General features: G+C 42.5%; 2 protein-coding genes across 2 annotated transcripts in view; both read left to right on the top strand.

Annotated features, from left to right (window-relative positions):
• Positions 1-15: 15 nt before the first annotated feature.
• c8b (complement component 8, beta polypeptide) overlaps positions 16-25,366 on the top strand; it is a 36,586-nt gene continuing 11,235 nt past the window's right edge. The window contains exons 1-9 of the mRNA XM_077242091.1: positions 16-161; positions 3,359-3,470; positions 10,428-10,578; positions 13,939-14,080; positions 15,996-16,128; positions 16,563-16,760; positions 19,170-19,410; positions 19,515-19,643; positions 20,444-20,607. Of these exons, the coding sequence (XP_077098206.1) occupies positions 97-161; positions 3,359-3,470; positions 10,428-10,578; positions 13,939-14,080; positions 15,996-16,128; positions 16,563-16,760; positions 19,170-19,410; positions 19,515-19,643; positions 20,444-20,607 (1,335 nt within the window). The 5' untranslated portion in view covers positions 16-96. The remainder of the gene's footprint in view (positions 162-3,358; positions 3,471-10,427; positions 10,579-13,938; positions 14,081-15,995; positions 16,129-16,562; positions 16,761-19,169; positions 19,411-19,514; positions 19,644-20,443; positions 20,608-25,366) is intronic.
• gpaa1 (glycosylphosphatidylinositol anchor attachment 1) overlaps positions 9,899-25,366 on the top strand; it is a 95,937-nt gene continuing 80,469 nt past the window's right edge. The window contains exon 1 of the mRNA XM_077242089.1: positions 9,899-9,911. The gene's annotated coding sequence lies outside the window, so the exon portion shown is untranslated. The remainder of the gene's footprint in view (positions 9,912-25,366) is intronic.

The raw sequence follows: 25,366 nt of genomic DNA, 5'->3' as shown, positions 1-25,366 counted from the left end.
ACAGATTAGGGGAGGGGCTGCTGGGTAGGTTTGAGTGTTTAAGGTCTGTTACTGTGTTATCTAGTCTACTATTATCTAGGTTTACTTGACATTACAATGCAAAGTTTTCTAAGAGCTAATTCAGCTTACAGCAAAACAATACTTTGTCTGGGCATTATATGGTACGTATGAACATTTTACTTTATGAGCATGAATGTACCGTGTATTTGCTTGGTTTCCAGTGTTCTGAATAAATGTTTCAGTTTGAATGATTCACTTTTTGATGTAATTATTTTGGTCAGTGTGCACCATTCAGAGAATTGTTGACCATTTCGTTTTGTGACTGTAGTGTTCAGTGGACTGTAGACAGAAACATTATCAATCTGTTATTATAAAATAAAATATTCATAAATACCTCTCTTATACATATTATCATACATATGATAATACAATTAATGATCGGTAACACTTTACAATAAGGTTCATTGGTTAACATTAGTTAATGTATTTACCAACATGAACTAACAATGAGCAATACATTTGTAACAGTTTTTATTCATCTTTGTTAATGTTAGTTAATAAAAAAATTAGCTGTTCATTGTTTGTTCATGTTAGTTCACAGTGCATTAACTAATGTTAACAAATACAACTTCTGATTTTAGTAATGTATTAGTAAATGTTGAAATTAATAATAAACTAAGATTAATAAATGCTGTAGATGTTACGGTGGGACAGATACAAGAGGCGTGCGGATCCATGTGCAAAGCTTTTAATCAGCGAGATGTGTTCAAAACAGGCAGAGACTTAATCATGAACAAACAGGCAAAGGTCAGAACCAGCAAAAACAACCTTGAAGACTGAGCCAAAACGTAGTACAAAACCAAGCAGATGATCAGGACTGGCAGCAAATACTCATAGTCGGAAGGCAAAGCAGAGGTAGCAGAGGCAAGCAGCAGACAGGGAGATATCCAACACAGAAGAGTCACAAAACGAGCAGGCAGACACAGAAATGAACACTCAGTAAGGTTTCCCAATAGTTAACCAATACTCCGCAACCAGAAAGCTCATGTATCAGTGATTTATAATCCCTGATATTGACTACAGGTGTGGAAATAATCAAAGCAATGGAGTATGGGAAATGTAGTCCAAAGTAATCTGTAACTGTGTGCGCAAAGAAAAAGTCTTAATAGTGAACAGATAACCTCTAGTGGTGATAGGATGGAAACAGCAGGCGTAGAATGTGTCACAGAGCCCCCCTCCTAGGAGCGGCTTCCAGACGCTCCTAAAACAATATAATCAAGGTGGGAGGTGGATCGGAGGCGGATCCGGGGGTGGGATGGAGGGCCAGGGCAAAGCAGGCTGAGGAGGTGTCCAGGACGGAGCAGGCTGCGGAGGCGTCCCGGGCGGAGCAGGCTGCGGAGGCGTCCCCTCGGGCAGATCAGGCGGCTTTGGTTCGACAGACGCAGTGCGAACAGCCTCTGCAGACATGAGGTGAAGCTCAAGCTGTACTTTGGTCCACCAGAGCTCGTCAGCAGACCACAACGGAGGCCCAGATGGATCAGGGACCCCTGGAAAAGACTGAAAGCTAAGGAAAACTGGGAGATAAAACATAAACAGTGTATTCACAGCCCGTCGGGTTGAGGCCGGAAATGTAACGGGTTCAATCAGAATCTCTGTGGAAGTGTCTGAATCAGCATAAAGTTCAAAATCAGGTTCATGAATGGAAACTTGGCAAATAGGCCGTTCAGAAAACTCAGGGATAGAAATGGAATAATCAGATAATTCATTTGTGGCCACTTTAGTCACGACAAGGCTACTAGAGCCGTCAGGAAACTCTTCCATAGTGTCTTGGGTCATGACAGGGTTAACAGGGCAAAGACAAAGTTCCTTCATGATCTCTGTGGTCGGATCAGGACTGAGCGAGAGTTCACTAATAGTCTCCTTGGTTGGTTTAGAACAGGACGAGAGTTCATTGAAAGGAAGATGATCACATGTGTATTCAGGACTGGCTTCTACAATTGGGTCAGAACAGGGCCAAAGTCCATATTTGTCCTCCCTGGCTAGTTCAGGACGGTACCATAATTCATTGTTGGTCTGCTTGGCTGGTGCTAAACAAGATGGTAGTTGAAAGATTGCCTGCGTAGCCAGGTCAACACAGGAGGAAAGTTCATTACCAGCCTCTAAGGCAGTTCCAGGGCAGGAAAACAAGGGTTCAGAAATGATCTTCATGGCTAGTTTAGGACAAGGCAAAAGTTCATAATCGGCCTCCCTGACCAATTCAAAACTGGACCAAAGTTCATCCCTAAAAGTCATCACCGCGCCAGGAGCTGAAATGAGTGCCACCACCTCTGGATATTCAGCGGTGGTGTACGTGGCCCAGACACACCATAAAGCGAGCCCCATTACAGGGAGAGCGGCCGACAGGATAACCTCAGGAGTAGAAGGGCCAGAATGAGTTGGTTTGGGAATCTCAGCTGTGCGTACTGACACCAGTGGAGGATCCTCCACGATGGATGCCAACCTCTGGCGCTTGATGACGGTCTCCCCTGACAGATCAGAGGAGGGTTGCGGTACGACAACCACAACAAGACGTGGCTCTGAAGTGGCAGACCTGACGTGGTGAGGCTCTGGAAGGTCTGCTGAGACGACACGAGGCTCTGGAAGGTCTGCTGAGACGACACGAGTCAAAAAAGTCAATGAGAACACAATCAGGCAGATCAGAAAAATATGCTAAATCCAAAAACTCCTGAATATATTCCTCTAACAGTCTCATACCCTGTTTTAGGGCTAGTAATTGTTTTGCAAGGTTCAAACCTGACCAGTGTTCTTGTTCTTCAGAAAAGCCACTGGATCCTAGTGTGGTGGAGGATTCTGTTACGGTGGGACAGATACAAGAGGCGTGCAGATCCATGTGCAAAGCTTTTAATCAGCGAGATGTGTTCAAAACAGGCAGACACTTAATCATGAACAAACAGGCAAAGGTCAGAACCAGCAAAAACAACCGTGAAGACTGGGCCAAAACGTAGTACAAAACCAAGCAGATGATCAGGACTGGCAGCAAATACTCATAGTCGGAAGGCAAAGCAGAGGTAGCAGAGGCAGGCAGCAGACAGGGAGATATACTGTGTGCGCAGAGAAAAAGTCTTAATAGTGAAAAGATAACCTCTAGTGGTGATAGGATGGAAACAGCAGGCGTAGAATGTGTCACAGTAGAACTATTGTTCATTATTAGTTCATGTTAACTAATGAAGTTAACTAATGTCAACTAATTAACCTTATTGTAAAGTGCTACCAAAAATTATCATACATATTACTTTCATAAAGAGCTTGATGGTTTATTAAATAAAATGAAATAAAAACATAAATCTGCTTCCAACAGTGCTGTAGTGCTTTGTAGTTCAGGAGACGCTGTACAACCTAAAGACCCTGTGGACTGTTCACTGTCTGAATGGTCTTCATGGACGCGCTGTGACCCCTGCTATAAGAAGAGGGTGAGCATAGTGAATATATTCATATATGAATATTGTATGTTTATTCATTTATTTATCACCAAAAACTACACTACCACATTTGGAGTGTGCAGAGGAATAGTATATATATTTGTTATAAATATTTTCTATTTATATAATTTTCTGAAGAGACCCAATTGATTTATTTGATGAACAGGCTTATATTCACAAAGAAACATTCATCTAGCCTAAATCTAGCGGCAGCAAATTTATTTTGCAGCCAGTGTCGTCTAGCAACTCGCCGTTGGATTGCGAGCTGGAAAAACTAAACCCTAGTCAGGCCAATCACATCGTGTATAGAGTCGGTGGGCGGGCTTAACATAATGACGGCAGAGTTGCGAGGGTTCCGCGTGAATTCCCTGCTACTTGAAAACAAAGAAGATGCTGGTGCTGCTGGCGAACAGCGGTCTTTCGAATCGGCCCTGGAAGACTTGGAGATAAGCTTTTCTTTGAGAAAAGAACAAAGAACGGCACTGAAGTCTGTCGCTCTGACTACGCCACCTTCTTCGCTGCTGTGGTTGGTTGTAGTGCTATCCTAATGCGTGCAGAGGGAATTTGAAAAACAACCGTTTATTCCGCACGGATTGAGCCCTGCCAATGGTGTGTTCCCAGACCCAACATCTTGATGTGAGTCTGGCTTGTCAGGCTAACATTCATCAAATGACACATCAGATATGTTAAAAGGAAGCTCAAGCATGTTTGCTTGACATGCAAGAACCAATGAGGTTCATTCTCATGTTACGCAGCACGTTTGAGCTTCACAAAGAACCAATCAGGTTCATTCTCGTGTTACACAACATGTTTGAGCTTCAGCAAGAACCAATGAGTTTTTTTCTCGAGTGTCAAGCACGTGCAGTTAAGCTTCTGTTTATGTTCGCGGATCAATGTTCCCTATCAGTCGGTCACTACAACGTAGGTCGTGACCAACCAATAGGAATCTCGTTAGAGAGGCAATCTACTTCGAGTGAAACTAAAACAAGCCAATACACATTGGCGTGCAATCATTTGCATCAGCTGCGCGCCCTCGTTAGCGCGGTATAAACGAGCAGCTGGTGGATTGCACTTCAGTTTTTCGCCTCGGAACCAACTCTTCGATGCTGTTACGTGCTGGTCAACCAAGCTTTTCTTTTCTCGACTGTTCTCTCTTCGGTGCGGGTGTGACGGCGCTTCAGCGCGAACGGCCTTTATCCTCTCTCTCAGAGCAAGTAAAAGCTGTTCTAACAGCTGGTACGGTGCGCCGCGAGCGCTCAAAGGCTGTTTTAACGGCCGGTAACCGGTAAGAGAGAGAGAGCGCACACAGAGCAGGTGCACATTCCTGGCTGTGATCGCGGTGGCTGTTCCTGTGTGCCTCAGCACTTGTGAGAACAGTCTCTAAAAGAGCAAACACAGATAGTTTGTGTCTTTTAAAAATATAAAAAAAAAAAAAATGACATTCTATCTGTGTGTTTCTGGATGTGGTCGTTACCTGGGGTTACGGGATGGTCACGCTCGCTGCCTCGTGTGTCTGGGCCTCGAACACGCTGAGGCAGCGTTTGTGGATGAGTCATGTACCCATTGTGGGAAGATGACCATCTCGGAGCTGAGGTCGAGACTCTCTTTCCTGCAAAGGGGCGGAACTAGGAACCCCCTAGGAACCCTCATCCCTCTCATGCTCCGTAGCCAGCTGAGCTAACAGATGAACGGGCTGGACCATCCTCGAGGTGTGTATCAGTTGTTCATTTCGGTGCTCCCCGAGATGACCAGATGTCGATCGCTGCATCAGAGGGTGGGTCAGAAGTCTCTGCGGATGACGGCTCGGACCCGCTGCCTCCTTCGGGTGTGCCAGCGGTGCCCGAGTCGGACCCGGAGATGATGGCCATGCTTTTCCGCGCTGGTTCTCAGCGACCCACCCCAGTGCCTTTCTTCCCGGAAGTGCACGAGGAGCTCACAGAGACATGGACGGCACCTTTTACTGCCATAAACCGTCTCGGTGGCCGCCCCTCCTCCCTCACCACCCTAGATGGCGGGGCAGCTAAGGGATACACACGTATCCTGCCAGTGGAGTGGGCTGCTGCCATGCAGCTGTGCCCTAACTCCATTTGGCGTGGAGTACCGTGTCTTCCTTCCCGGGCCTGTAGGTTCTCGTCGGACCTATTCGACGAGGCTTACAAAGCCTGTGGGGAAGCTGCCTCTGCCATGCACGCCACGGCGTTGCTGCAGGTCCATCAGGCCAAGGCACTGAAAGTCCTGCACGAGGGTGGTCATGATCCACAAGTTCTCCAAGAACTTTGTGCCGCAGCAGACCTCGCGCTTCGTGCGACGAAGGTCACCGCGCTGTCAGTGGGTCGTGCGATGTCCACCTTGGTGGTCCAGGAACGCCATCTCTGGCTGTGTCTGGTTGACATGAAGGAGACCGACAAGCTCCGGTTCCTTAACTCCCCCATGTCCCAGACCGGCCTCTTTGGCGACGCGGTCGAGAACTTTGCCCAGCAGTTCTCAGCTGTACAAAAGGAGACAGAGGCTATCAAACACATTCTGCCGCGGTGGTCAGCTGCTGCTCATACCCCACTGCCTGCGGCTCCTCAGTCTGCTCGTCGCTGGGGGCGTCCTCCTGCGTCGGCCCCTGCTCCCGCGCCACAGCCTCCACCTAAACGGCACAGTGGAGCCAGTCGCAGGCAGGCCGCCCCGCCCGTCCAGGCCCCCGCCAAGAAGGGCGGCAAAACCAATACAGGTAAGTGGCCCCAGGTCGGGCGACCCGGAGATGGGTGGAACTGCTCTATAGGAGACGGTGACCCCACCGATCCTTCCCCCGGAAGAGGGCTGGGTGGAAAACTGTTCTGTTCCGCCGCTGGCCTCAAAACCAGCGGTACCCAAATTTTTAATAGAGCGGTTCCCTTCGTCTCTGGTCCGAAGAGGGCCCGGAGAGCAGTGGGAGGATGGGATCTTCCCCACTCTCATCCGCCTCTTCTATCGCCAGCGGGCAGCAGAGTGCGGTCCGAGAACACCATCGAGCCGTCTCCTGCACCTCCTGCCCCGTGGAACCAGGTAAGAGCTGCTCAGCGCACACAGACCCCGCTACGGGCCGCCTCCCTGAGAGAGCCTCCCGAGCCGTGTCCCTGTGTTCCACCTCGCTGCCACCTCGCTACGGTCCCTTTGGTCCCGCTTGTACGGTCTCTGAGAGCCTGGTTAGCGCTCCCCAGGCCGTCTCGCTCGCTCGTTCGGACCATCAGGCTCGGCTATGCGATTCAGTTCGCCCGGCGTCCCCCCAAGTTTCGGGCCATCCACTCCACTACAGTGAGAGCAGCCGATGCCCATGTCTTGTGTGTGGAGATCGCAGTCCAAATGGCGAAGGACGCGATAGAGTCGGTCCCTCCAGCCGATATGAGGTCAGGGCATTACAGTCCCTACTTCATTGTACCCAAGAAAGGTGGTGGGTTACGACCGGTCTTGGACCTGCGAGTTTTGAATCGGGGCCTTCACAAGCTACCGTTCAAAATGCTCATGCAGAAACGCATTTTCGAATGCATCCGTCCCCAATATTGGTTTGCAGCGATCGACCTGAAGGACACGTACTTTCATGTCTCGATTCTTCCTCGACACAGGCCGTTCCTGCGCTTTGCGTTCGAGGGTCGAGCATATCAGTACAAGGTCTTACCCTTCGGGCTGTCCCTGTCCCCCCGTGTCTTCACAAAAGTCACGGAGGGGGCCCTTGTTCCCATGAGAGAACAGGGCTTTCGCATCCTCAACTATCTCGACGACTGGCTCATACTAGCAAACTCTCGAGATCAGCTTTGCAAACCCAGGGACCTCGTGCTCAGGCACCTCAGCCAGCTGGGTCTTCAGGTCAACTGGGAAAAGAGCGAACTCTCCCCTGTCCAGAGGATCTCTTTTCTCGGCATGGAGTTGGATTCGGTCGCACAGACAGCGCGCCTCACGGAGCAGCGTGCTCAGTTGGTGCTAAACTGCTTGAACACGTTCAAAGGCAGGACGACGGTCCCACTGAAATTATTTCAGAGGGTCCTGGGGCATATGGCAGCAGCGGTAACCCCGCTAGACCTGCTTCATATGAGACCGCTTCAGCACTAGCTTCACGGCCGAGTCCCGAGATGGGCGTGGCACCATGGCACTCACCGGGTGGCAATCACACCGGTGTGCCGCCAGACCTTCAGCCCGTAGTCAGACCCCTCGTTCCTGCGGGGGAACACCTCTTCCAAGGTGTCCAGGCATGCTGTGGTATTCACAGATGCCTCTGCCCCCGGCTGGGGTGCCACGTACAACGGGCATGCAGTGTCAGGGGTGTGGACGGACCCTCAACTGCATTGGCACATCAAATGCCTCGAGTTGCTAGCAGTACATCTCGCCCTGACCTGCTTGAAAAGACGGCTACAGGGCAGGGACGTGCTGGTCCGTACGGACAACACTGCGACCGTTGCGTACATCAACCGACAAGGTGGTCTACGCTTCCGTCGCATGTCGCAACTCGCCCGCCATCTCCTCCTCTGGAGTCAGAAGCATCTGAGGTCGCTTCGAGCCATATATGTCCCCGGCGAGCTCAACAGTGTGGCCGACGAGCTATCACGAGCTGTGCTTCCGAGAGAATGGCGACTACACCCCCAGGCGGTTCAGCTGATCTGGAGAGAGTTCGGGGAGGCTCAGGTAGAGCCTCCTCAGAGACCTCCCACTGCCATCTGTTTTACTCCAAGACCGAGGGAACACTCGGCACGGATGCACTGGCACACAGCTGGCCCGGGACTCCGCAAATATGTGTTTCCCCCAGTGAGCCTACTTGCACAGACACTGTGCAAAGTCAGGGAGGACGAGGAGCAGGTCCTTATGGTGGCGCCTTACTGGCTCACCCGGACATGGTTCCCAGTACTCATGCTCCTTGTGACAGTCCCTCCCTGGCCCATTCCTCTGAGGAAGGATCTTCTGACTCAGAGACGGGGCACCCTATGGCACCCGCGTCCAGACCTCTGGAAACTCCATGTCTGGTCCCTGGACGGGACGCGGAGGTTCTAGGTGACTTATCCTCAGAGGTACTTAACACCATCACTTCAGCACGGGCGCCGTCCACGGGACGCGTTTACGCCCTGAAGTGGAACCTGTTCGTCGATTGGTGTTCTTCTCACCGAGAAGACCCCCGAAGATGTTCGATATGGTCCGTGCTTTCCTTCTTGCAGCAAGGGTTGGAGCGAAGGCTGTCTAACTCCACCCTTAAAGTTCATGCTGCAGCTATTTCAGCATATCATGACCACATAGATGGCAGAACAGTTGGGAAGCACGACCTGGTCGTCAGGTTTCTTAGGGGGGCGAGACGATTAAATCCTCCTCGACCCCCCGCTATACCCTCTTGGGACCTTTCCCTGGTGCTTCGAGCACTTCAGGATGCTCCCTTTGAGCCTTTGCAATCAGTAGATTTAAAGCTTCTCTCCATGAAGACTTTGCTACTGGTTGCACTGGCCTCTATCAAGAGGGTAGGAGACCTGCACGCATTTTCGGTTGACGAATCGTGCCTAGATTTCGGGCCAGGTGACAGCCATGTGGTATTCAGACCCCGGCCTGGCTATGTGCCCAAGGTTCCTACCACTCCCTTCAGGGACCAGGTAGTGAGCCTGCAAGCGCTGCCTTTGGAGGAGGCAGACCCAGCCCTGAATTTGCTCTGTCCCGTTCGCGCCCTGCGTTTGTACGTGGACAGAACTCAAAGTCTCAGGACCTCAGACCAGCTCTTGTCTGTTACGGAGGCCAGCAGAAGGGAAAGGCTGTCTCCAAGCAGAGGATGGCCCACTGGATAGTGGATGCCATCGCCTTGGCTTACCAAGCTCAAGGCGTGCCCTGCCCGCTCAGGTTGCATGCACACTCTACGAGAGGCGTTGCATCCTCCTGGGCGCTGGCTCGTGGCGCCTCGCTAACAGATATCTGTAGAGCTGCGGGCTGGGCGACACCTAACACGTTCGCTAGATTTTATAGCCTATGTGTAGAGCTGGTCTCCTCCCGTGTTCTCACCCTAAACGGGTAGAAGCACAGAGAGGCCCGGCTCTGTCAGCTTGCTGCACGCTACCGTGCACCCTTATTGCTCCAAAGTGAAAAACCTGTCGAGTCCTCCAAAACTCCTCGGCCCGGACATGGCGGAGTGTCCAGTGCCAGGCCTTTATCCGCTGAATCCTTGAGAGCCGGATCTGGGCTGGGTTCCATATGTGTGACCCTACGGGGATCCCATATGTGTATATTTTCCACGGATACTCCTATCGGAAGCCTTGTCTTTCCCTTGGGCTGAGTCACCCATTATTTCGTATGCCGTACAACCTCGGGATAGTCCATACGTATTTTCCACATAACTCTTTGAAGAAGTGGCTTCCGCAGCGTTCTCCTTCCTGAAAACAGAGAGGGCACGCTTTCCCAGTGTTATCCAATGTCTCACTGTATCGGTTGTCACGGAACAACAGTGTCAGGTACACTCTGTGTAAGCCGCCTCCTATCGTCCTTCCAGGCAAGAAGGGGTAGAAGGCTTGCTCAGGGCACTGGATGGGGTTCAGCAGCTGTGGCACTTTGGTAGGGATTCCTATTGGTCGGTCACGACCTACGTTGTAGTGACCGACAGATAGGGAACGTCTCGGTTACATATGGTAACCCTCGTTCCCTGAAGGAGGGAACGGAGACGTAGGTCCCGTCGCCACATCTGTTGTCTCCCGCCGGGACAGCCAGCTTATCAGGTTGGCTCCTCAGCGAAAACTGAAGTGCAATCCACCAGCTGCTCGTTTATACCCGCGCTAACGAGGGCGCGCAGCTGATGCAAATGATTGCACGCCAATGTGTATTGGCTTGTTTTAGTTTCACTCGAAGTAGATTGCCTCTCTAACGAGATTCCTATTGGTCGGTCACGACCTACGTCTCCGTTCCCTCCTTCAGGGAACGAGGGTTACCATATGTAACCGAGACGTTTTTATCTCTCTTTATCTTCAGTATCGCTACGCCACACTTATCCAGCCGTCTGAGTTTGGAGGAGAGCCGTGTCATGATCACGGCAGAGAGGAGGAATCCTGCATTGCTCCTCCACGATACTCCTGCCAGAGACCCACTCCTCCATGCCAAGGCTTCCGTTGTACTACCACAGGTGACCCTCACATCACCATAGTCCCTGGGCATTGCAAAGAACTGTAATATATACAGGGCCTAAACTAACTTTTTGCCACACCTGCCAATGGCCGATTACTGCAGAAAATGTACCAGCCATAAATATTTTTAACTAGCCATGAAACAGTCAGTTTTGACACCAACATTTTAGATACCAGTGAAATTCTACATTTTTAGGTACAGAAAATTGAATAAAGTAAACATAAACATTAAAAACACAGAAATCAGCAGGTACTTATTTGGCTTCTTTAACTTTAAGAGTGAATGTACTGTACATACATTTTCTTTCTCAACTATTTACATTCAAGATATAACCAACTGTTTACTAGGATACTCGCCGAGACGGACATTTATTTTTTAACATAATTGTGTGTGTATTTGTCCATTCAAGTGCAAGAAGACAAGAAAGAGAGCTCAATTCAGTATTTGTGTGCTGTCTGAGACATGCATGCTTTGGATGTTTAAACTTTCCACACAGCACGCGAGTAATACATTGAATTCACTTTGGCTTCTTCTTGCGCTTAAATACTTTAATTGACCAGGCTTAAACTTTAGTGACAATGCAGCACAACATTGCATTGTTAGAATTCATAAAAATATTCCCGGCCAACTGGCGATTGACACTGTTTCATATACTCGCCAACACAGATTTTATATAAATATTTAGGCCCTGTATATATATATATATATATATATATATATATATGTATATGCAGTGCCCTCCACAATTACTGGCACCCCTGTTTAAGATGTGGTCAAGGACTTCTAAAAATTCTCCTTTCTTTCTAAACAACATAGAACCCAAATGCAAAAAAAGAGAAATGGCCCATGGCCATCTCAGTCCCCAGACCTCAACCCAATCGAAAACCTGTGGGGCGAGCTAAAGAGGAGAGTGCAAAAGAGAGGACCCAGGACACTGGATGATCTAGAAAGATTGTGCAAAGAAGAATGGTCAAAGATCCCTCTCTCTGTGTTCTTCAATCTTCTGAAATGTTATAGGAGGAGATTAAGTGGTGTCTTGTTGGAAAAAGGGGGTTGTACAAAGTATTAACATCAGGGGTGCCACATGATTTCAAGTGTTTTTTTTCTAAATATGTGATATTTTTTTTACCACCAAATTAATGTACTTAAATAAAAGGTTAGATTTTTTTTCTCTTTTTTTGCATTTGGGTTCTATGTTGTTTAAAAAAAAAGGAGAATTTTTAGAAGTGTTTAACCACATCTTAAACAGGGGTGCCAATAATTGTGGAGGGCACTGTGTGTGTATATATATATATATATATATATATATATATATATATATATATATATATATATATATATATATATATGTATTCAAAAGATTAGACTACAGTTCCGCCATTAGTGAATCCTAGTGCCTAGGGCTACTATGATATTAGACTACATAGCCTATAATAAAAAAGATAATGAATTTTAAACCTGAACCAAACATATTTTTATTCAAAGATAAACAGTCTGTCATTAGTCTTTAGTCTGCCACAAAAAACAAACAAAAAAACATTAAAATCATGAACTCAAATATCTTTATGGAAAAAAAAACAATGACTGTTGTAACAGTGTGTAAATCAGACCTTTCAGGCTATAGCCATTCATATTTTGAATGAAAATTAGCTTATCAATGCATATCTAAATTCATGTCTACAGTATCTTTGTTGAACTTAAAAAAAAGAAGAAAAAAAAGATGCTGCAGCCAATGAGCAGCCGGCGGGGGCTGACTGCAGGACGACTCAACCTCCACAAACAGTTTTACATTTTATATTGGACAATATCTACCCAAGATTTTGCTTTAGTATAATTTTCGGGACAGTTAGGGCCGGATTCGGGATTTGGGACAACAGCTTAGATTTCGGGACTGTCACGAATTTTTCAGGACGTCTGGTCACCCTAGTAGCATGGGGCTGATAAAATGTATGAATTATTAACAGTTTGCTCAAATAATAAATCATCAATTTCCCTATTTAATATGTAAGTGGGTAATTGTAAAAGTAGTGTATAAAAAGCTTTTATGTTCTGCATGTCATTGATTGGTTTAAAGCTGCAGTCCGTAACTTTTTTGGGTTAAAAATTATCCAAAATAATAATAATAATAAAAAACATAACCAGCCAGTGTTCAAAAATATCTTCTTGCCTTAGCTCGATTCAAAACGGTTAGCTTGTAATAATGATTTTAATTCCAGTGGTACTGGTGGATTTCCGCGGGAAATTCAAGCATGTCTTTGCGTCATTACGTCACATCTGTACACATAAAGAAGGTGTTTCGGATAGTAGGCTATATTGCGTGAGGATGTTGGAGGTGGACATTTTTTAGCCTTTTCTCACAGCACTTTAAATAATTAAACGTATGGCGGATCCAGAAAGGTTCAAACGACAATCACCAGTGACAACTGGAGATTCACCAGTTGTAAAACCCAAAAGAATTCGGACTTCGGAGTGGTAAAAAGAGACTGCAACCGGCCCACGCGAAAACAAGGATAAACATCGGCAGGGCTTTTGAAAGGTGGCGTGAACTCCGTGATTTGAAGGGGTTCAAAACGGACGCAGAGACGGCTTTTTTTCTGCTGGACAGGTCAGAATTTTCAATAGTTCAATCGTGTAACAGTAGCACACTTGTTCGCTTAATTCACACAGTTACGGAGTTTCCTTTGTTGTGGCTTTTTTAGTTTTGCTATTATGGTAAATATGAATTATTTTGTGCTAGCTATGAGAGGGAGCAATTCACCTCTACTCCAATGCTCCAAGAAAACCAAACCCGCCTTCTCCGATGTCAAGCATTAGAGCTGGATCAGATCGGTAAAGTGAAAATTTTCCTGTCGTAAGATGTTATGCTTTTTTCCCCTTTAGTTGATCAGAACAAAAGTGGATGTTACTTGTTCAGATGACATTTTCCGAAAATTATTATGTCGGTCATACTGTACTTCCAAAAAGTAGAATGTGTGATTCTGAATGCCAGTATCCACACCGGCGCGGCGACTGACAGACGCACAGTCTCCTCAAAACATTGTGTTCATCCGCGCTGTTTCATGCCGATGTACAACTCACGTAAAGTTTATAATTCCGCGAAAAACTGCAATTACAGTTTCGAACAGAGATGGCGACAAAGAGGAAAAGCTACGGACTGCAGCTTTAACATTAATAATGTTACATTAAAACATAAAAAAAATAGTAGTCACGGCATTCAATGTTATTACTGGCTTATTAGTTAATCAGAGTTTCTTGTTCATTAGTAGTTTCTAGAATGTTAATGCTGCATTACTCATTTGTTCCTGCAATGTAATAATTAAACAAAGGGCAAGTGTGACAGCTGTGTCTCGTGTAACAGGTCGCTGTGTGCTGGAGGGTCTTCGCTGTAATGGAGATGATGACTGTGGCGATGGTTCTGATGAACAGGGCTGTGTTAAAGTGTACAAAGCATGCAAACAGCCAACTGAGGAATATTATGGAATCGAGAATCTCGCCAAAGGGTGCGTGTGTTTAATACACTCCTGTACTCACATATTCCTGTTACACTCACTTTTAAAAACTGCAGCTCACTGATGGATCTCGTCTTTTTTATTGTTGTACAGCCCTGCATTTCCTTTATTACTTTACTGGTAATGCCATGCTGACCATTGGCAAGTTTAATCCTCGTGTTTATAGTGCATCCAGAAGCATTGTGAGCAGAACAGACCATAATTCAGATTGTTGTCCAGGGGTAATCTCCCCCTCCACTGTAGTTTCATTTACAAATTCAATTCGGCATGTTGTGTTGTTTTAAGACACAGAAACTTGTTTTGGCACATTGTTTTAAACTGAATTAACATCCTGCTGACCCTTTGCCACCGGTCACTATAATAACCTAAATCATGCATAAATTAAATAATGTAAAGCAATATTCATTTTTGATGGAGTAAATGTGGGTGTTCTTACCCTTGTGCAAAGAGAATTGATTAATTGTATTGTCACGTGTGGCTGTAGTAATGAAGCGCACAACGAAGAAACTCAAACAAAGAATAGTCTTTAATCCAATAATAAAGGAACAGGAGATAACAGGGAACAACAACCACATAAAGTGAAACAAGAGCAAACAAATAACTGAGGAAACTAGAAGCTTAAATACACAGGGAGAGTAATCAAGGTCAAAACAGAAAAGCTGTTAACTAATTAAGAACCAAGGAGACCAACTAGGGAACTAAGGCAAAATTTACAGAAATAATATACATAAAAACTATATAAAAACTAAATGTAATGAATTCAGAAACTTAATTTCCTGTTAATGGAAATTAAATTAAAATGTATTATAGGTTAAATGCTGAACTTTAGAGTGCTTTTTTGACGTACTTAAGTACGACTTATTGCTGTTTAAATGTAATTTCATAATTACTTCTATTGTTTTTGAAATATTTCCCAATGTGCCGACGAGCATTTATGTGGAACTAAAATACAGATTAATGTAATTTTTTATTAAAACTTGTATCTCATTTAAATATATTTGTCATGCATAGATTTGTAATGACAAAGTTTAGCACAGATTTAGTACATTTAAAATATATTACTTTAAATATATTTTTGAATAACACACCATACAGTTAAAACTACAATCAAGAATTTAACACGTGCTTTAGGATGTTAGTCAACATCAAAATAACTGTTCTTAATAATAATAATAATAATAATAATAAATTGTATTTGTAATGTGCCTTTCTCAGACTCAAAGTGCTACAGCATGTACAGAACAAAATAATCAAACATGGGGAATTGTTTTTTTTTTAAATACAAAGCAATAAATTATAAATTAAAAGTTTAACTAAAAAGATGTATCTTAAGAAGTTTCTTATAAGCCATCCACAGAAGGAGTATCCCTAATAAATGCAGGTAATGTGTTCCATAACTTAGGCGCGTTATAGGAAAAGGCCCTTCCCCCCATGGTTTTTAATTTACAACTAGGCTGACACAGAGAGAGAAAGAGCCAGCAGAGTGGAGAGAGTGAGTGGGAATGGATAGAGTAACCAAGTCACAGATGTAATCTGGAGCCAACCCTTGTACTGCTTTATAGGTTAAAATCAAAATTTTATAATCAATACGTGGCTGAACTGGAAGCCAATACAGTTGTTGGAGCACGGGGGTAATGTGATGGAGTGAAGATGTATAAGTCAAAACACGTGCTGCAGAGTTTTGTATATTGCAAACTCTTAATAGAATTTACTGGTAAAAGCACAACAAAAGATTATTAAAACAATGATTTAAAATGTTTTTAAAGCAACAACAAAAAAATGAATTGGACATTAATACAAAGTCCACTTTTTAAATGTGTGCTTAAGGACATTTTTGTTGCTCTTGTTCTTGATGCCAAATGGAAAAACTGCCATAGATCAGAGATAACTTGTTCTTCATTCCTAGAATCAACATTTTGAATGGTAAACTGGAAGCAGTGGTGCTTGATAACCGATACTACGCTGGCGGCTGCTTGCCTCATTTCATCCAGGATGTTCGCTTTAGGAAGCCATATAACATACAACAGTACACAATAGAGGTATGTTGCATGTTTTAAAATCTACAGCTGCAGTACGTAAGATTCGTGATGTGCTTTTTCAAAACATTGCTTTATGGAGTTTTGAAACCTCTACGAATCCTTGGTTTTGAGCGTAGCATTAAAGTGCCAAGTCATGTAATTTCAGCAAACGATGCTTTATTAAGCCATACTGTCTCGAAAGTCTGGTGATTCGCTGTTAGAGGGTTAAAGCCACGTTTCCACCAAAATGACCCAGAACAATTTGACCCAGCAACTTTTTTTCTGCCAGACCTGTTGCTTTCTGCATTTCCACCGCCGTCCAAAGTACTGGGAAGATCAGGCAAATCAGTCCGGTGACGTAGGAGTAACAATGACTAGTAACAAATAATAGCAGTTTCAGAACTTTGGGTTCTGTTTTTAACATATGTGTGTGACATAATTTACTTTGTTCCCAGACAAAAGGCTCCTATGATTTCACGCTGGAGGCATACGAGTCTTACAGTGAATACTCCATGAGTGAAAGCAAGGCAACTTTATCCAAGACCAGCGTCTCAATTGGATTTGCTGTTCCTCAGATTTTTGAATTCAGTTTTAATTACAATGACCACAAATACAGGAAGTCAGTGAAGAAGATGCGCACCTTTTCAGGGACGGTAAGTTGTTTTTCTGTCACTAAGGTGAAGCTTCATTTGAACTATATTAACTAAATTTGTGAGATGAAATCAGAAAATGGCCATTACTATGAAGAACCAAAGATGAAACTAGATTTTTACATTTTCTGGCTTGCATTTGCAGAAGTCTATTATGCTAAGGTGCTGTGGCTGGTTGCCAGAGCGTTGCTTGGACGTTTTGAGTGGATGTTAGGTGGTTTCTTACTGGTCCAAGAGCATCTATGATGCCTGGATTAGAGGTCTTCACCCCTGCTCCTGGGGACCCACTGTCCTGTAGAGTTTAGCTCCAATCCTAATTAAAAACATTTGAACCAGCTAATTAAGCTCTTGTTTTAGTTACGCTCAGGTTGGAAATAAACTTTGCAGAATAGTGAATCAGTTCCTGGTCAGATAGAAATAAGCCACATGGTTTGAGATATATTTCATATGTGTAGCAAAAACGTTACAGGAGGAATTACACTAAAGTTCAGGGTTAGGGGTATGATTCGATTCCTTTATATTCACTAAGTATACATTATTGTAATAGTGATGCTGGCCTTAGCAGACACCACTACCTATGGCCCCATTTACACTGCATGGTTCAAGTGACCCCATTCCGTTTTTTCCTCTCTCATGTGGCAGAGATCGGATATGACTGGCGAACGTGTAAGCAGGAAAAAAGCACATGGATTCCGATATTCTCAGATCGGATTCAGGCCTCACTCATATGTGGAAATAAATCTGACATTAATCTGATACGTGCATTTGCGTCTGCCATGTAGGCAGACAAATCGGATATTCCCCAGTAAATGCGAGTTGTACGTCATTAAAAAAAGGACGTCAACTCAGGTGGACAGCAACTGCGATCACATGACTTATTAATGGCGAAATGGAGGACGACGGCTCAACACAGTGGAGTAATGCGGAGCAGGCTTGTGCACAATTCAGAATTGATTTGAGAATGACTCCTGAATTCCAGTTCAATTCTTGAATTTGAATTGAATTTAAATTGATGTCAAAAATAGGATCTAGAATTACAATTCGAATTTGAATTAAAGGAAGCAGAATTGCAATTCAATAAAAATTCTAAGAAATTCATATAGATATTTTAAGTGAAGTGTTTAACAATGAAGATTTACAGTATATGTCAGATATAATTGCATTACATATTCTATAAATGATATTAGTTTGAACTACTAATGTACAGATTACATTAACAGGAGATATTTCCCCCTAGCAATGAATGTTAAAAGCTCTAGTCACAGAACAAATAATTAAGTTGGATTTATTGTAATTGTAATTTTGTGGAACATGATAGAACATGACTCCAGTTCCCAGAATTACTTTAGTAAATCTTTAGGGGGCAAAACAATTTGAGGTGGACATTTGTTTATATATATATATAATTTTTTTTTTTTTTTTTTTTTTTTTTGAACAAAATGAATGCAGTGTTGAGGAGTGATAGTTACCTGTAATGAAATTATGTTATTGAATTACAAAATGAATGTAATTGTGTTTAGTTGTATTATTGATAAAATGTGTAATTTAATTAGTTAGGCTACTAATCAAATTAAAAGGAAATTGCTTTACATTGATAAAGTAATCCAAACCGCATTTATAATCGGTAACTTATAACAGTAAGCAATTACATTTCCAAAGTAACCTTCCTAACACTGAATGTATTTGGAGATTCAACACATTCTTTCTGTTGTGTGACTGTGTGGAATTTCTTTGAATTGCATGAATTTAATTCCACTTCCTGTCATTCCAATTCAGATTCAAATTCAACTTCCTGTGGGGTGGAGTCAATTCAATCAAATTCCAATTCATGAATTGAATGGAGGCCAATTCTGAAATTCTGAATTTTGCACAAGCCTGATGCGGAGGTTGTATGTCTCTTTGCCGCATCCAAACGTCCCTCTGAACCGGTGTAGCAGCGATCATCGCTGAATTCACCCAGGCTGCAACAAGGGCTCTCCTCTTTTTTCTCCAACTTACGAGGGCAATGTTTTGCTGACCTTTGAAAATAGTGTGGAAAGCAAAAAAAATGGATAATCATTTTGTCTGCATCTGCATCCATTGCATATTGCGCTGTTTTACTACTTTTCCGGGTCAGAACGTCAACATTGGATTGTTTCTGCAGTGTATGGTGTAAATGCAAATATCGGATACGGCGGGTCACTTTTAAAAGATGATGTAACCGGGTCGTAAAAAAACAACAACAAAAAACGGATTTAGTCAGCAAATCGGAATTGGGCATCAAGACCTGCAGTGTAATTGCAGCCTATGAGAAAATTGTTGGATATATTAATAATATTAATAAAAGCAGAATAAGACCATATTAAATACTTGACCAGACTGTGAAATCTTTCATTTGGAGCCAACCATGACTTTATTCGATGTTGTCCTCAGAAAAAAAAATTCATCCGAGCACACTCTGAACTTGAGGTAGCCCGCTATGCTTTAAAGACTGAAAACCTGGTGCTACACCCTGAATTCCTGTCCCGCTTGCGCACCCTGCCACTGGAATACATATATGGAGAATATCGTCAGATCTACAGTGACTATGGGACACATTTCATCAAAGAGGCAACTCTCGGTGGAGATTTTGAATATACTGTTGTCCTCAATGATGAGCGACTTGAAAAATCTGGTAGGTAAAAATAAGGAAAAATAGTATGCGATCAAAACAAGGACTACCCTGTTATTCTAAAAGATGAGCCTACACTGAATCTAAGGGGGTTTATTTCATTACAGGGTACACACTTACAGAAACAAAGAAATGTGTCCAGGCTGGGCTGAAACTTGGAGCCCAAATTAAGGGAGTGTATTTGGGTGTAGGATTGTCAGCTGGTGGCTGTGCAGGCCTGTTGAAAGAGCTTGGAGGTGAGCAAATCCACAATTACACTGTTCAGATCAAATAACCTGAAACTTGAAGCAAGCATTTCTTTGCTTTTAAAATAATTTATCCTGCCTCAGCTTAATGTGCAGAGACTGCACCAGAAGTTGAGAAAAGTTTGTTCAACAGGGTCAAGGAAACTATCACATTTTCTACTGAATTTGAGCCCTTATGTCTTGCAAAACAATTTTAAATCCTGCATTAACTTTTCACATGGTATTTTCATACAAGTTTATATATTACTGCAAAAAACCTGCAATATGCCCTTTAACTGCAAATTTCAGCAGCATCTGCCAATGGGAGTGAGGTCAGGAGTGCAACATAATCCATCTCTTGTAAGGTTATCTTGTAACCTTACAGTCAGAAATTACCCTACACCCCTTTTTTATTGAATTACGGCTACTTACTGCAATGTGTTAGGTGCATGATGTGTTAGGCTGGCCACACACTTGAAGATTTTAAGCCTGATTTTGAGCCTGATTTGCCCCCCCCCCCCCCCCCCCCCCCCCCCCAAGCGATCGGGGGTGTTGCCACATTCGAGGCTTCTGGCAACCAACTTTTTGTCTAAAAAATCCTCAGTTGTGTGGTGTCATTACAATAATCTTACAACTCCAGTTAGACATGGTTGAATTCATAAGGAGTTTGAACACTGTCAAAACAATTCTCTACTTGTGTTTAGAAAGCCTGTTTGGAAACAGTCATTAAATCCATTTGCTGCTTGTAGAGCAGATTATTTAATGTTACTAATGTTTAATTAAACACCCTGTTTTGTTGTCTGACATTTCAGATTCCAGTGAAGAAAGGGACATGGTGGAAGATGTCTTTATTATGGTCAGAGGGGGTGACAGTGAAACAGTGTCACGTCTAGCTGCAAAACAGCTACCAACTCCAGACATTATGCAGCTGTGGGGTGATGCTGTGTTCTACAATCCAGATTTTATTCACAAGAAGGTGACATTTTGCACTCAGTATACATTTCTTTACAAAGCCTAAACTTGTCGACTTAAATCTGAATATTTCTATATTGCTGTAGATCAGACATTAAACTCTTGTCTTCAATTAAACAAAAATCTTATACACCAATAATATACCAATAAAAAATTTATATTATTTTGGTATTATATAATAACGGTATTATCCGACCATTTATATAAAGCGACTTTTCAGTGTACACATTTTTATCAGTATCTGTGTTCCCTGGGAATAAAATATATGACCTTGCTTGAACAGGTAAAGATCACTTTTGTGCATATTGGAATCGTATACCAAAGAGCTTCAGATTCTTCTATAGACTGTGTCATCCCTTTCGAAAAGAGCAGAATGTCTGATCACCTGCATATGCTGTGTTTTGGAGAGCCAATATGGGATGCTGATGTTCAGTTTGTTTCCTTAATTAGTTTAATCAGCAACTGTATCATGGTCAAACTTCTCCTGTATCTTGTCTGTTGCTCATTTTAGTCATAAGCTACTTTAACTTAAATTTTTACCTAAATCAGTTTCTATAAAGATATCCATACTTTTAATTATGCCAATTGTATACTTTATGCAACCCTGTCTGGGAGAAAAGAGCATCCTGTCACTACTGCATTTCCCTGAGAAGGGTTTGATTATGAAGTGCCTTCTGTACAGCGTCAAGTAGCATCAGCCAATGTTTCTGTGCACTTTAAAAAGTGCTACACCCACATAGTAGTTTTTATATATTTTAAATATTTGTAATCTAGTTTATTGTATTGGTTTTATACAAAAAAAGTATCTAAATACTTCCTCTTTACTTAAAATATATCAGTTTTAATATAACAATATATTTTAAATAAAACCCATGCAATTTATTTGGGTAGTTATTTGTATGTGGTTGTTGCGTCCAATAAATGTTATAAAAGTGAGTTGACAATGCACAATTTATTTGAGCAGATGTCGATGTGACAGGTGTGTTCATCAAACGTAAATATTTTAAATTTTATAAGTTGGCATTATCCCTTTTTCACTGGCGGGGACTCCAGGCAGATGCAATATCTTCCTCGGCACTTCAACTGTTTTGGTCGCTGCAGCGGATCTGAATTTCAGGGTCTGATTAACACGGTAAGTTGAGCAAATTTAGCCGAATGACTGGTGATGTAAACTAAAGTCACGCAAAATCGCTTACTCCACTAGGGAGCTGAGGTTTGTTTGCAAATTGTATAGCTAGCTATCCTGCACACATGGTAAACTAAGCTAAGATGGCTGCACAGTGTGGTCGATCGGCAGACAACAGCAGTGTTTAAAAACACATACAAGTTACGTATGTAATAATTAGTTGCACAAATGCCCTCAGTTATATTTTTAGATTGCACAGATTAAATTTCTGGATCATATGCGATCGAAACGGTCGCAATTTCGAGCCTTCAGGCAATAGTTGTGCGGGCAAATAAGGGAAAGTAAGATGTGGTGTTTTAAGTACAACACTTTATTTTGTGTGTTGTGTGTCTTTGACAGGACTCAGAGATTATGTTATTATACTTTTGCATTACTAAAGCAGATGCACAGATTAGACTGTAGAGATGTATGTTTGGTAGTCTGTCTGATTTTAGAGATTTGATCCAAATTATTTTAATGCTGCATAGTCAATTAATGACAGATTTTTGGTTTAGATTTTTAAACTATTTCTAACCTATTACTTAAAGAAGTTACATTTACAACTGATTTCTTAACCTTATTTCTAACATCTAACATTTTCCTGGTCTTTAGATACCCAAGCACTTTTGTTACCTGGGGATTTGGAGCTTCACATCCAGGTAAGACAAACTTCAGAATAGATTCAATTACAATTTGATCAGATTATACTTTTTGACAGGATTCATCTGCCTCTGTGGAGAAAAGGAGAGAAGTGGTCCTGAGATGCCTGATTGAGTACATGGGGAAGATACAGGACCTCATACAGGACCTACAAGACCTCATCAGTGTCCACCACGTATGTATTGGGCTTAAAGCTACTTGTCTATTTTTATGTCTGTCCCATTGAGCACAGTTATGTCCAAAAGACGTCTTTTCAACATCTTTGTCAAAAAAAGTTACTGTTTTCAGTTACTAGTTTTCAACCTTGAATGGAGCTTCCGTGAATGTTCATTACAGAACACCTCAAAAAAAGACGTAAAAACGTTCATTCTGGCTCCTCAGTGGACGTCTTTTCAATGTACGTCTTTGTGACAAAGACGTTGAAAAGATCTCTTTTGGACATAATTTTGCTTAGTGGGTTTATTAATATTGTGATGATATTACGTTTTGGTGATTACGTTTGCTCTTGAAAGATATTTAAACTCTGTAGCTTAATTAACAGTAATGTGATGACCAATCAGGTACAGGCAAGGACAATTGCATTTGTTTTATTGTAATGCATCCTTTGAACCAGAAATACAACACTCATGCTAGAGTAGATCATGATATTTTAGTACCCACACTCTGTGGCATTGTCATGGTAGACTTCACTCTGGTCACATGTTCTAGTCACAGTATCCATCTTGTATCCACCACCTTTAGCAACAAAAGTACAATTTGGACTTTGTGTCTTATCTCTTCTACCTGTCTGCTATATTCATCTAATTTCCTATTTGTCTGACCAAACTCTTGTTTCTTTTTTGTCTCCACCAATAGAGTCGGGCTGAAACAGAGGTGCACGCTGAGCTTGGCAGTTGCCCACTGAAAATGTACATGTGCCATCACCCCGACACGATTGGGATTATCATATAAGGACAGCCCATGGTCAGAGGTGTGCCAGACCTGTCGAAAGCATGCTGCCTCCTGTTTGAACTTACCTATGCTCTCGACCTCAAGTATCCCTCAAAACTGGTGTATACTTGAGATATATCAGAGGCTTTTTGTAGGATTGGACCCTGTGCGTCCTAAACCATCATCATGTCATTTTTGACATTGCAGTTCCAGTGTGATGCAATGTGATGTTATGGCTCACATTTACCTTGATCCAAACATTTCAGATTGGGCAGTTTGGATATTTCACTGTACTGTTCAGAACAGAAAATACACTTCTACAGTGTTTGTTTTATATTAGAGTGTACATGAGCGGGCACATTTATTTGCTGTTTTGTAGTCACTGTTAAAAGTGACATTGGTTGACATTGAATAAATTGAATATTGTCTTCAATCTATCTTCTCATCTTTTTCTTCTTCAATTGAATTTGTAATTGTTATTGACAATAAAAAAAAATATTTAAATGTTTATTCACATATGATTAAGTTAATTTTACTAAGAAAATAAAGTTCATAAAACCTAATTAAAATGAGTACAGGTTACTTGTAGCAACCCATAAATAAGTTACCTGTACCAAGAAAAGTAGGTTTATCTAACTGAGTAATACTAGTACTATTAGTTAACTCAACTTGATTTTGTTGCGTTTGTATAAAGTAATGTTAAAGTGTTCAATATACTTAAAAAAGGCTGCAAGTTGAATCAACATAAAACATCCAATGCAGCCACTTGCCTCACTTTTTATAAGTTAGATCTAGGTATTACTTTTTACAGTGTGGTTCCGTATGATTGTCATGCAATCATCACACCTGGGAGGTGTTCCCCATAGTGTCAACTGCTGTTACAGAGTCTCGTTCTCAATTCAGGGAACTAGGGTTGCATTCTTAACCCTATTTTTGCATTATTAAAGGTTGCGTTTGGGTCATGTTGACCCGCTGAGGATATTCCTGTACCCGAAAAATGCTAGTTAATGTTATTGGATTGGACTAAAATGTACTGACTTTAGTTACACAGAGTCTAATAACAACTTCCCAAAAATATTTTGATACTTTTTGTGGTTTTTTTTCCACATTGTAACACTTGATGACAAGTGTTGAGACAAGTGATGACTCAAAAATGACAGGCCTACAAAAAATTGCTTAAAATTTTCTCATTTGGCTACATCATCACCAAATATTGGATTCAATCTTTTTGCCAGCTTGTTTTCCTTTCAATTAGGACAGGTTATTTCTGTCAGGACCACTATCGTCAAATACGATTGACAATTAACATACAGTACAGAGCAGCAATAACCCCCCAAAACAAAACCATATGCCAATATCCCCCAAACCCAAACTGACAGCGCAAATCTGGATGCTTTTTTTGTTTGTTGTTTTTTTGCAGTTACCTGAGTGAGCCAAGGCAACATGCATGTTGCCAATACCTGAAAAGCTTGAGCAACAGCATGTTACCAACAATACCGGAAAGTCTTAAGCAACAAGTACATTGCCCTTACCTGGATGACCTAAACTGGTATGTTGCCAATACCCGCATGAGCCATAGCAACAAGCATGTTGTCAATACCCGAAATGCTTAAGCAGGAAGCATGCATATGCCATGAATGACATGCCGTCTGAAATGAAGAAGTGAAAATTGAGATATAAAAGTGAATCAGCTGCTTGCTTGTGGTTGTATATCCGCAGTAGGGATGCACCGATATGAACATTTTGGCCGATACCGATAACCGATAATTCTTTACATTTGAAAGCCGATAACCGATATATTGGCCGATAAATCTAAATTAAAATTTTTATATACTTTGATAGCCTGTATACATAAACAAAAGGCTCACCATTAAAAGCCTTGTCTCAAACACTTTTAACATAAATCAAACATATACAATACAGTATAGCCTAGTTTGAAGCAGTGTAAGATTCCTTAACTTTTAAAATTAATTTTACACTCCTATGGGCAACTTTCTTTATTAAAAAA

Source organism: Siphateles boraxobius, unplaced genomic scaffold, assembly GCF_051911475.1.
Source record: "Siphateles boraxobius isolate OS27281-9 unplaced genomic scaffold, OSU_SipBor_1 25, whole genome shotgun sequence".
Lineage (NCBI taxonomy): Eukaryota > Metazoa > Chordata > Actinopteri > Cypriniformes > Leuciscidae > Siphateles > Siphateles boraxobius.
This window is presented reverse-complemented; position numbering and strand designations above follow the sequence as displayed.